The sequence below is a fragment of the Octopus sinensis genome, unplaced genomic scaffold (genome assembly GCF_006345805.1).
Source record: "Octopus sinensis unplaced genomic scaffold, ASM634580v1 Contig03064, whole genome shotgun sequence".
Lineage (NCBI taxonomy): Eukaryota > Metazoa > Mollusca > Cephalopoda > Octopoda > Octopodidae > Octopus > Octopus sinensis.
In genome coordinates, this window is record NW_021826231.1 from 24,148 (window position 1) to 36,025 (window position 11,878).

Below are 11,878 nucleotides of genomic sequence, written 5' to 3' on the forward strand. Positions count from 1 at the left end.
TTATTTTCATATGTATAATAGTGAAGTTTTATTTTTACTGACGAAAATTTCAGTAATTAGTAAATAACGAAGGTCATAAAGTAAGAATATAAAATTAAAATATTGTATATTGCACTCAAAACCCCTGGAATTTTTATTCAACCACCACCACTTTGGAGAGGCCTGTCTTAAACCACAACAGGACAAAGTGAGATATATCCTTAGATACATCATGTATTATATAGAAATACTATCTCTATAGGATATATAAAGGGAAAAGACATCAATATATATATATATACCAGGCATTCTACTCTCAGCTAAAAATGAAGGTAGATAACTATCAATATAGCAGAAGATATTAAAGCTGTCTATATAACAATGGGGTTGCTTAGGGGGGGGGGTTAGATATACAACAACAGCAACAACAATAAATGAACATTTCAAAGTTTGTCTTTATTTTAAATGTGAATTTTTAACAAAGGAGCCAAACCAGTGAAGGGATCACTATGTGGTTGATATACCTGCTAGAATTGGTAGCTAAATTCACACGATATCACTGTACAGAAGGGCATATTGGACAATGTGGTTGTGGGTTCTCTTTGGAAATAGGCATGATGGTCCTGGCTGGAATGCGTTTGATCATAAGTCTCTGTTTGGTCGAGGTTAATCTGAGGCTAAACAACAACAGTTACACAGAAATTCACTTTGCGTCTAATGACAGACATTCCATCGCAGCGACACATTCAGCTTCTTCAAGAGCTGCACGTAATGTTGCGTGTGTCCGTGTTTCTGGGTCGCAATTCCTGTACCATTCGTAAAGCATCAGATAGCCTTGTTTTACAGCGTCAATAGACTCATCATCAATTTTCAGTTTAGTTGTATCAACTCCTAAAAAAATTGCTGCAAAAGACACAACAATAAGAGATAAATGCAACAACCTTAACAATATTAACAATAATATAAAAGATGTGTGTTGTTATAAACATAACAAAGAAACTATTTCAAGAGAGAAATATAAAAAAATAGCTAAGAAACAAGAAAAATATAAGACATTGTTTTCTATTTCTAGGGATGATGAGAAAAATAACAAAGTGGTTAAATTAAAGGTGATTTAAAAAAAAACATTAATTGAAGTTTACACTTGAGAATCTTTTAAGGTAAACCGATGGCAGATGTGTTTGTGAAGGCAAAAGTGCATGAGAACCTAAAGAATCAACATAGGGTACCAACAGGCAAACCATTTGATCCATTCATTTCCTCTGCTCAATATTTCTGGGATAGTTGTGGGGATAGAGTCCCCTGGCATTTCTTCCATTGGGGCCTATCAGATGTAACCATCATTACATATTTTGGTTGGATTCCCAAGCATCAACAACTAAGTCTATGGATATCATCCAACTATTTACTGCTTGGTCTACCCCTGGGTCTCCTACTCCATTGGTTTGACTTTGAGAACCTGTCTTGTAATTCATTCCTGCGACATTCTGATCACATGTCCTAGGTACCAGAGATGTGAAGAAGTGGCTCAACCTGGAGAGACTCCCAAATCTCTGAACTATAAATCCTATTGGGCAACATTACTCCAGAGACCCTTCAGAGAAATCCCATATATCTGTCTTAATCTGGCAGATTTCAGATCTGATATTCAAAGGTCATGAAAGTAATGTCTCTCTGTGAAATCAATCACCTTGCAAAGTTCCCAAAATGACACTGAAAATCAAATGAATAATGATAGACCAACAGTCGATTATTCTCAGTCAAATCCAATCCTTTTTGAATCTACTCCAGATTCAATCAATTCTCCTGAACCCATTCAGTTATTCTTATGTCTCAGTGAGAGAGAGAGACCAGCCATGGTCTGGCTTCACTTGTGAATATTCATTTTCTGTCAAATTTCCTTAAAGCCATTCTCTCTTTTTGGATGTGGGGAATATGATATGATTTGGCTGTGTCACCCCTACACTAAGTCTGTTTTTACTGAAGCATTTACAAACATATGTCATGTTGTAAAGTTATTCCAATATGGCAATATAAATTGCAATTATCACATTCAAACACAATAACCCAATCCCTAATGGCTTCAAGAAGACCCTAACTCATGGTCTTTTGATGGAGTAAAGACGAACCAAAAACGTTGTCATTAACTCAGCTGTTTACCCTTAACATATTTTTCTTCTTTCTTCCAATATTAAATGCTACTTGTATTTTCTTGTGTATCCATAATTACCAACCTCAGTGGATACTTTATGAAATACCAGTAATATCATTAATAGAATTTATTTTGCAGCTAACCATTCCACTGGAAATTAGGAATGTAACCTGTTCTCTTTCATCCTGACAAATGAAATAGCTCAGGTGAATGTAAAATTTATAGAAATCAATTAGGTAGTGTAATTTTATACTCACCTACTTGCCACCAATCTCTTCCTAACCTCTTAGCCACTCTCAGAAGATCCTTCTCCTTCAGCTCTGGACTCCCTGAAATAAATATTTCCAAATTTTATAATTTATACTAAATTTCTTAATCTTTATTCTTGAGGCATGCTTATCATCAATGGTCAACTGGTGACCACTATGATTTTGGTCAACCTTTTTAATCTATGTAATAGCTCAATATTTTGGTCCACAACAAAATAGATTCAACTTCTTAAACTTCGTCTCTCTATCAAGACATCCTACATAATCTAACAATGTTGCATTTATCACATTTAATTATCATTTGATAAGACTATTTTTCTCACAGTTCTCTATTTCCCTTCTTATATCTGTACCAAACCTGTGACATGACTTCACTCACCAACATTTTTCTCATCTTCTGCTTAATTCTAATGTCAAACAAGGTGTTTTCCAAAGACCTAATCACAAATACACGGCAGACAAATTCATGTAGGATAAACATACACCTGACATCTTTGTTAAGGGTTGATGTTGGTAATCTTGAATCGTAACTCCGCACATCCCAGTTCACAAGAACATCATCTGATTCAGGAAATATTTTAAGACTCCTTAATAAAGAAGTTCTTTAAAACCCTTTATTCCCCAAAAGTTTTGGCTTATCTATTGCTTATAAGATGTCTTCTTTTTGTGCTATTATCTCGATGCCTCTACTCTTGTGGGACAATGAGGTAGTGTACCATCACCCTAAACAGTTTCTCTTTAACCTTTGACATGCTTTCTTCTGCTACTTTGAATTTCACTTATTTCTGCTGAGCTTTGGCAAATGACGGCAACATTTATTTGCCTTCACCCTATTCTTGACCAACTAATTAATTAATACAGTCTATTCAGAACTATTTGCATATCCTTTTGCTCTGTTGTTTGTTTTCTTATGTCATCCATTAATGTCGTCTTAGGGGACTTCACTCGAGTTATTTCTTCTGATCAATCTGCTGATCTAATAAACATTTCCATAACAAGTACAAACAAAATGACTGATATTGTGCAACCCACGGCAATTCCAGTCTCCAGACAATGCGAGTCTGTTGTGAAATATTCTGTCCTGAAGCACATTTTGAAATTATTACAGCAACTCTTCATTAGATTCTCAATCTTTTCTCGTATATAAAAGACGTCCGTTGTTTTCAGCAACAACTCGTGTAGTACAGAACGATAAGCATTAACCTGATCAAGCCATACAACATTCAAATCGTTTTTGTTCTTCTTTGTATCTTCTATCGCATCCCAGATTCAAAATGCAAGTTCCACACATTCAGGGATTCCTGTCTTCTCTCTTTTACTCTTTACTCTTTTATTTGTTTCAGTGAGCTGACTGTGGCCATGCTGGAGCACCGCTTTTAGTCGAGCATATCAACCCCAGGACTTATTCTTTGTAAGCCTGGTACTTATTCTATTGGTCTCTTTTCTCGAACAAATAAGTTACGGGGACGTAAACAAACCAGCATCGGTTGTCAAGTGATGTTGGGGGAACAAACACAGACACACAAGCATATACACATACATATATATATATATATATATATATATATATATGCGACGAGTTTATTTCTGTTTCCGTCTACCAAATCCACTCAAAAGGCCTTGCTCGGCCCGAGGCTATAGTAGAAGACAATTGTCCAAGGTGCCACGCAGTGGGAATGAACCCGGAACCATGTGGTCGGTAAGCAAGCTACTTACCACACAGACACTCTTTAATAGAATTACTTTACAGTTAAACTTTCAAAAAACGCAATTTGTTACATTATTGAGAGACATTCCTATCAGCAATGGTCAATTGGTAACCATTATGATTTTGGTCCACATTTTTCTAGTTTCTGTTCACCTGTTTACCCCTACACAACAACATATCTTAGTTCTTGGTTCCAAAAGACAATATTAACTCTATTGTGTTTTCTAATTTATCCATTTTTCCATCCAAGGCAACAAAGATTTTATGAAATTTCAGCGATATATTTCATCGACTCCTTTTGCAGCTAACATTTCAAATGGAGATTAGAGATGGGCCCTGTTCTCAGTCCTTCTGACAAACAAAACAGCTCAGGGGGTGGAGAATTTATAGGAATCAGTTAGGTACATTGATTTCTATAAATTTTTCCATTGCTTGTGTTTTATGGCAACGAATTGGTCATAGCAAGTGGAGGCGCAGGGCTTAATGGTTAGGGTATTTGACTCATGATTGTAAGATTGGGGTTTCGATTCCTTCACCAGGCAATACGTGCGTTCTTGAGCAAAACACTTCCATTCACTCAGCTGGCAAAAATAAGTAATTTTACAGCGAACTAGTGTCCTATTCAGGGAGGAATGTATACGCTAGAGAAACCGGGAAACCAACCCTATGCCTCTTATGGGATAACATAATTAGGTACAGTTATTTCATACTCACCAACTGGTCCTGCCACCATCTGGACTTCCATATTTGACGAATTTGGACCAACTGAAAAATACATTTCAAAGTGGTTTTAGTAAAATTTCTTTATCCTTTCTAATAATCGATATTTTATTATTGTGAGACATTCGTGTCATCACTGATGACAACATGCTTTTGTAGAACATTTGTATGCTTTCTACAGTGGGTCCAAGTAATGGTTCAATATTTAAGTCCACAACAGAATAGACTACACTTAACAACCCTTCTCTGTCTCTTAAGTCATCCAACAATTCTAACAATTCTGAAATTATTTCATTTAATTATCCCCTAATAACCGATTTTCTCTTAGCTTCGTTTTGGTTTTCTTATGTTTGTGCCAGATCTATGACAAGACATCTCTAATCAACATTCGTCTCATCTTCTGCTTAAATCCAGTGTCAACCAAGTTGAGCATCGAAGTCCTAGCCTCAAACACGACACACCACTTCCAGACGGATATATATCTATATCTATCTATTTGTTTTGCAAGATTTTTGATGTGAAATCGTGTGTTGAAACAGATATTGTTGTATTTAGGAATGGTCATTTTGCCAGTTTAGCCAATAAAAACACACGCACTATATATTTAGTGTTACTTTGCTTCAGCGTTATTTATTTTTTACTTTAATCTTAATCTTATTTCGGCAAGAGTTCTTTCATCACACTCCTGTGACCTCATCAGTGGTCCTTTGCTTTCTTCTTTCTTATTTGTGTGTCTCTCCTTACTAACCATCAGCCCTTTTGTATTTTGTATTCCTATTGTACGTGTCTTCATTTGCGCATGCGTATATCTTTATGTGTGTCTATGTTTAGTTAGTGTGCGTGGGGGGGGGTTGAAGTGCCTGTAATATTTGTATCTTCTGTTTATATACGTACGTGTAATTTGTTTTTGCTTTTGGCCGAAATAAGATTAAGATTAATGTAAAAAATAAATAAGACTGAAGCAAAGTAACACCAAATATATAGTGCGTGTGTTTTTATTGGCTAAACTGGCAAAATGACCATTCCCAAAAACAACAATATATCTATCTATCTATCTCTCTCTCTCTATATATATATATATATAGATAGATATATATGTATATATATATACACTTGCTCTCTTTGTTATTGGTTACTACTAGTAATCTTTAATTTTAATTACCCACATCACAGTTCTCCAGAATGTAATCAGATGTGGGGAAATATCTGAAGATATTTCAATGTCATTCATCCTCCTGAATAAAGCAGGTCGAACAGAAAGTGACATCAGGTCTAACAGGAAGTGATATCTTGTGTCCTAAATTAAAACACTATATTCACACAAAACCTCATTAACGACATAAAACTTGTCATCCACGCATTATTGCTGTGAAAATATTTGAAACGGTTCAGAAGAACTGATACTCAGGAATACTAATCTATACATCAATCAAAGTTTCCCACCCTTTTGATGTCCCCTCTCTAATGTTGGTCCCTAAACCCTCAGTTGAGATTTTCTTATTGAGTCTCCTATTTTATAAAGGCTCACTCTGATATTCATATAAATGCAGTTGTTTTTAATTATCGGCTTCCGAAGATATTGATAAATCATTAATCACTCTAATCACACACAAGATGTCGGTATTTACTGATAGAACCTTGGTGATTTATTGGTATTTAGTCACCATTTATAATTCAGTATTCTTTATTATTTTTATGTTGCAGAAAGCAACCATCTTGAAGTGTGACAAGTCTTCTAATTGGACAAGAACAATGTTTAGTGGGAGTAGTGAGAGAGACATAATATGACAGAGAAAAGACACCTGGAACATCTTTTATCAAAAGTGTGCTTGATTAAGTCAGAACTGGATCTACACAACAACATGAAATGCAATATTCCACACCATAAAGCCCAAGAGACAAACAGACAGATCTTACCCAAACTATTTTTGCTCGTTATATTCTGTCCACACTTGAGGCATTGTTTAGGTATCTTTTGGGGACAGCATTTCTTACACAGCGAAAGATGTTTACATGGAAAGAACGTCTCTGTGGCCACTTCGTCTTCACAAAACACACATCTGAGGAACAAAAACATGAACACATCCCATTAATAACATTCATTTATAACAAATATTACATTGTGTGCATATTTACAGTAGAGAATATTATGCGACACCACAATTAAACAATTACATATGGGCGAATTTGTGAGTATATAAATGCAGACACAGAAACACAGACACACAGACACAGACACAGGCACACACACACACACACATACACACACATATATATATATAAATGGACACAAATATTAATAAGTATATGTCATGACATTGATACATCACAAAAACTGATTTACGCAAAGTGAACAACATATATTCCAGAAATATAATTCACTTATATATATAGATATATATATATATATATATATATATATATATATATATATATATATATATATATGTGTGTGTGTGTGTCCGAGTCAGTCGCCATGATAGATTGTTAGCCGCTACACACATTTTTTTCTCTCCTTGTTTCTATCCTTGTTTTTTTTTCCGTGTCCCTTTCTGTAGAAGAGCGAAGGCTCGAAACGTAAAAGACTTTTTCTATTCCTTCAATACCACCTGTCATCGTCTTTTGTTTTTTTCGTAAACTCTCCCTATATATATATATATATGTATATATATGTATGTGTGTGTGTGTGTGCGTATATGTATATATATCTATATATATATATATAAAATAAAAACATGATGCGAAGGATTCAGCGGTACATATGTTTCGGGCCTTTATTAGACAGATTTATAACAATGCATAATGTATGTCTGTGGCCTTCTTCAGCCGCGCACAACAGCTTCCACAAGGACATGTGTTACATCAAAAATTCTTGGTTGGGGATGCAAATCCTCTCATTCACGCACGACATAATGCGGCAGCAGCATAGAGTTGAAGCGTCCATCTCTTTCTTCTCTCAATGTAGAATCATTCTACATTGAGAGAAGAAAGAGATGGACGCTTCAACTCTATGCTGCTGCCGCATTATGTCGTGCGTGAATGAGAGGATTTGCATCCCCAACCAAGAATTTTTGATGTAACACATGTCCTTGTGGAAGCTGTTGTGCGCGGCTGAAGAAGGCCACAGACATACATTATGCATTGTTATAAATCTGTCTAATAAAGGCCCGAAACATATGTACCGCTGAATCCTTCGCATCATGTTTTTATTTTATTTTGATCAATTTACTCCACCACCTACACCACCAAACGGTATACACAGGTGCTTATAATTATCAAGTACTCACCCCGAATTTCTATATATATATATATATACACGGGGGGAAATAAATATTCGTGCATGTCAAAATTCTTTATTTATTTAATTTCTAATGAACATAAATGGGATATACCACTATTAAATATTTGCATACAGATGCATAAACTAAGAATATGCAAAAGAAACTAATAAATTATAGTAACTAAGGAATTTATATAAAATTATAAATATTTAGGGGTGAAAAAAGTATTCGTGCAGAATATAAATAACTGATAATTCTGATATGATACTTCGTAGCATAACCATTATTCAGTTCCACTTCAACCAATCTCTTCTTGTAGTTCTTCACCAATGACTCGCATGTTTCTTTAGGAATTTTTTCCTATTCTTCTTGACAAATTTTCTTCAAATCTGTAATGCATGTTGGGGCTCTTGAATTTCAGTTTTCAAATAACGCCACAAATTTTCAATGGGGTTCAAGTCAGGTGACAGGCTTGGCCATTACAATAATTTTATATTGTGATTGACAATCCATATTTGGTAGACTTCACCGTGTGCTTAGGGCCGTTACCCTGTTGTAAAACCCACCCTTCACAAAGCTGGAGCTTTTCAACAGAGTCGCATAAATTATTGTTCAAAATATTTTGGTACATCTCTGCATTCATTCTACCATCTATCACATGTCAATTGCCAGTACCATTTGCAGAGAAACACCCCCACACCTCCAATCTTTACGGTAGGAATTGTGTTTTTACTCCAAACATGGGTAAGCGAATTTCGTCCAAACAATTCAATTTTCGTCTCGTCTGTCCATAGAACATTTTCCCAGAATGTATCAGATTTATCTTTATGTTCATAACAAATTTTAAACGGGCATCTCTATGCCTTTTAGTCAACAGAGGAGTTTTTCTAGGAGAGCGTGACTTCAGTTCATTCCTATGAAAACTCCTTTCTGGTGATTATTGCGTTTTTTTCCGATTCTTCGCTTCATTTTTCTTAAAGATCTTGGGGAAATCTTGCGTGGTGCTCCGGATCTTATTCTGTTTTCAACAGTTCCCGATTCCTTATATCTTTGAATAAATGAAGATATGGTAGTAAGCGGAATACAAAGTGTCTCTGATATTTTCCTGTAATTTTTACCTACTTTCTACAGTTCAATAATTAAGTTTTTCACTGAATTTGCGAGTTCTTTACTTTTCGCCATTATTGCGATATCACTTTATGTTGTCTCAGTGCTGAATGAAGAAGCTAGTGTTTTGACACTCAAAAATGAAAACTGATAAGATTATTGGAATAAACAAGAAATTTCTAGTAAAAAAATATTTTAACAGTATTTTGTGGCATAGAAAATCATACATTTATTCTGTACGAATACTTTTTTCACCCCTAAATATTTATGATTGTATATAAATTCATTAGTTACTATAATTTATTAGTTTCTTTTGCATATTCTTAGTTTATGCATGTATATGCAAATATAGTATTGGTATATCCCATTTATGTTCATTAGAAATTAAATAAAGAATTTTGACAGACGAATATTTATTTCCTCCCCACAGTATATATATATATAATATATATATATATATTATATATATATATATATATATATATATATATATATATATATCTTTCTCTCTTTTCTCTTTTTACTTGTTTCAGTCATTTTGACTGCGGCCATGCTGGTGCACCGCCTTTAATCGAGTAACACGACCCCGGGACTTATTCTTTGTAAGCCCAGTACTTATTCTATCGGTCTCTTTTGCCGAACCGCTAAGTGACGGGGACATAAACACACCAGCATTGGTTGTCAAGCAATGCTAGGGGGACAAACACAGACACACAAACATACACACACATACATATATATACATATATACGACGGGCTTCTTTCAGTTTCCGTCTACCAAATCCACTCACAAGGCTTTGGTCGGCCCAAGGCTATAGTAGAAGACACTTGCCCAAGGTGCCACACAGTGGGACTGAACCCGGAACCATGTGGTTGGTAAACAAGCTTCTTACCACACAGCCACTCCTGCGCCTATATATGTATATATATGTATATATATATATATATACATGTATGTATCTATGTATGCATGTATAAATACGTATGTATGTATGTATGTATCCATGTATGTACACTCATTGTATGTGTTTGTAGGCGATTTTCTCAGGATAGCTCACATGGACATGACTGGGTGGGACAGAGAAAACAGAGGAACAATCTGTTGGTAGACAGATAAATTCCATCACTTCACTATTTACTTCTACATTTTCTCATTCGTCCCAAATCTTTAAAATAGGGAATTGAGAGAGGTGGGTGGGGATTTTAGGAGAGGTATAACAGTCAACGCAACCAATCATTTGAATGTAATCAAAATAGTGTCCTTTCTTTTAATTAGCTTAACATCTGCATATTGTTTATTGTTCTTCTTACTGTTGTTGTCTAACCTTTCATTAAGCTACTAAGACAGTATAATGTATCAGTAGAATTAAAACAATAGAAACATATAAACATGGTTATATACAAAACAGAAAATGTAATGGTTTATCTTGTCATTGCCAGTGAATACTTACTGCGGTGAGAATAACGTCTTTAACATCTTTTTTAAATCTTCCTCTTCTATTAGGTCCAATGGTGTTCTGCCAATTTTGTTTTTACAGTAAAAGTTGGCCCCGTGGTGGGCTAGGTAGCTGGCAACTACCACACCAGAGCACCTTTCTTCGTTTCCCAGTTTCAGCTCTACGCAGAACTACAAATGATGAAATATAAAATGATGAGTTAAAGATTACACAAACATATACAAAGGTACCCCAAATTACACAACAGTTCAACTACATTTTCACATAGTTTGTTTCCCCAGTGATTAAACTATTCACACAGCGTTGATTTCTTACATCATCTCTTAGTTGAGTCCACTTTTCATTATCATTTGTTTTTACTTTACGCTCTACATTAAGACAAAAATTATGATCATTATATTGAACAAAACGCACATTAGTGGTCAACGTTATTGCTTAACAATGATATTTAATGAGTAAATATTTACTTGCCAATCACAAATGTCACAAACTATTCAATAAAAACACAATATAAAGTTATTATAACATCAAGTCAAATATACAAAATATAAGGACAGAAATGTCACAATAATGAAAGACAACAAACCAACAAGAACCTATCTCTACAACTGGCTTGATAAAGCCAAATGGCCATAGCAAGAGAAATACTTACGGAAGAGTATTGTACATATAAGTACTAGCTTAAGGTGACCCGCTCTACGCGTGGGTGAGGGTGTGATTGTTACTTTCTGTTGCTTCCTTTGTTTCTTATCGCCATATTCACCCTCTTTGTTCCTCTCTCCTTTCTCTCTCGCATCCCCACTCTCTTACTCTTCCTTTATCTCGGACTCTCCCTCACTTTCTCTTGCTTTTTATCTTTCTCTATCTATCTATCTCTCATTTATAAAAAAATTAGATTTCCGTGCTTAAATTACAAATCTTCTACTTTACCATGTTGAAAATTTGATTGAAATCGGGCAAAAGGTGTCCAATCTAAACCCTCAATTGTCCCCCAAAATCAATAAAACCCCTATTTTCACACCAAAACGACCACAGTAGCGCCCCAAAAGTCTCTCAAACAATTTCTCACCGCAAGTTACCCCCTCTTTTAAATTGTAATCCCCTTCCAGGCCCAATTACACATCTTTTTACATAAAAATCCAATTTGTATCATCGTTCGCCTTCTTCATTTGATAGATTAGAAATACATACCCGGCCTTGTTCGG

General features: G+C 35.1%; 1 protein-coding gene across 1 annotated transcript; it reads right to left on the reverse strand.

Moving 5' to 3' along the window:
• Positions 1-414: 414 nt before the first annotated feature.
• Positions 415-10,881, reverse strand: LOC115227419. The gene is made up of 5 exons (XM_029798252.2): positions 10,668-10,881; positions 6,746-6,888; positions 4,823-4,873; positions 2,389-2,460; positions 415-882 (listed from the first exon to the last, which is right to left on the reverse strand). The coding sequence occupies exons 1-5, from the start codon at positions 10,691-10,693 to the stop codon at positions 683-685; spliced, it is 492 nt and encodes a 163-aa protein (XP_029654112.1). The 5' UTR covers positions 10,694-10,881; the 3' UTR covers positions 415-682.
• Between the last annotated feature and the right edge of the window lie 997 nt (positions 10,882-11,878).

Coding starts and splice junctions, on each gene's coding strand:
- LOC115227419 (XM_029798252.2), bottom strand. CDS start 10,693: ATGTTAAAGACGTTATTCTCACCGCA. Junction 6,889..10,667: donor AAGACGTTATTCTCACCGCA/GTAAGTATTCAC, acceptor TTTGTTCCTCAG/ATGTGTGTTTTGTGAAGACG. Junction 883..2,388: donor AAGAGATTGGTGGCAAGTAG/GTGAGTATAAAA, acceptor TGTCTTTTGCAG/CAATTTTTTTAGGAGTTGAT.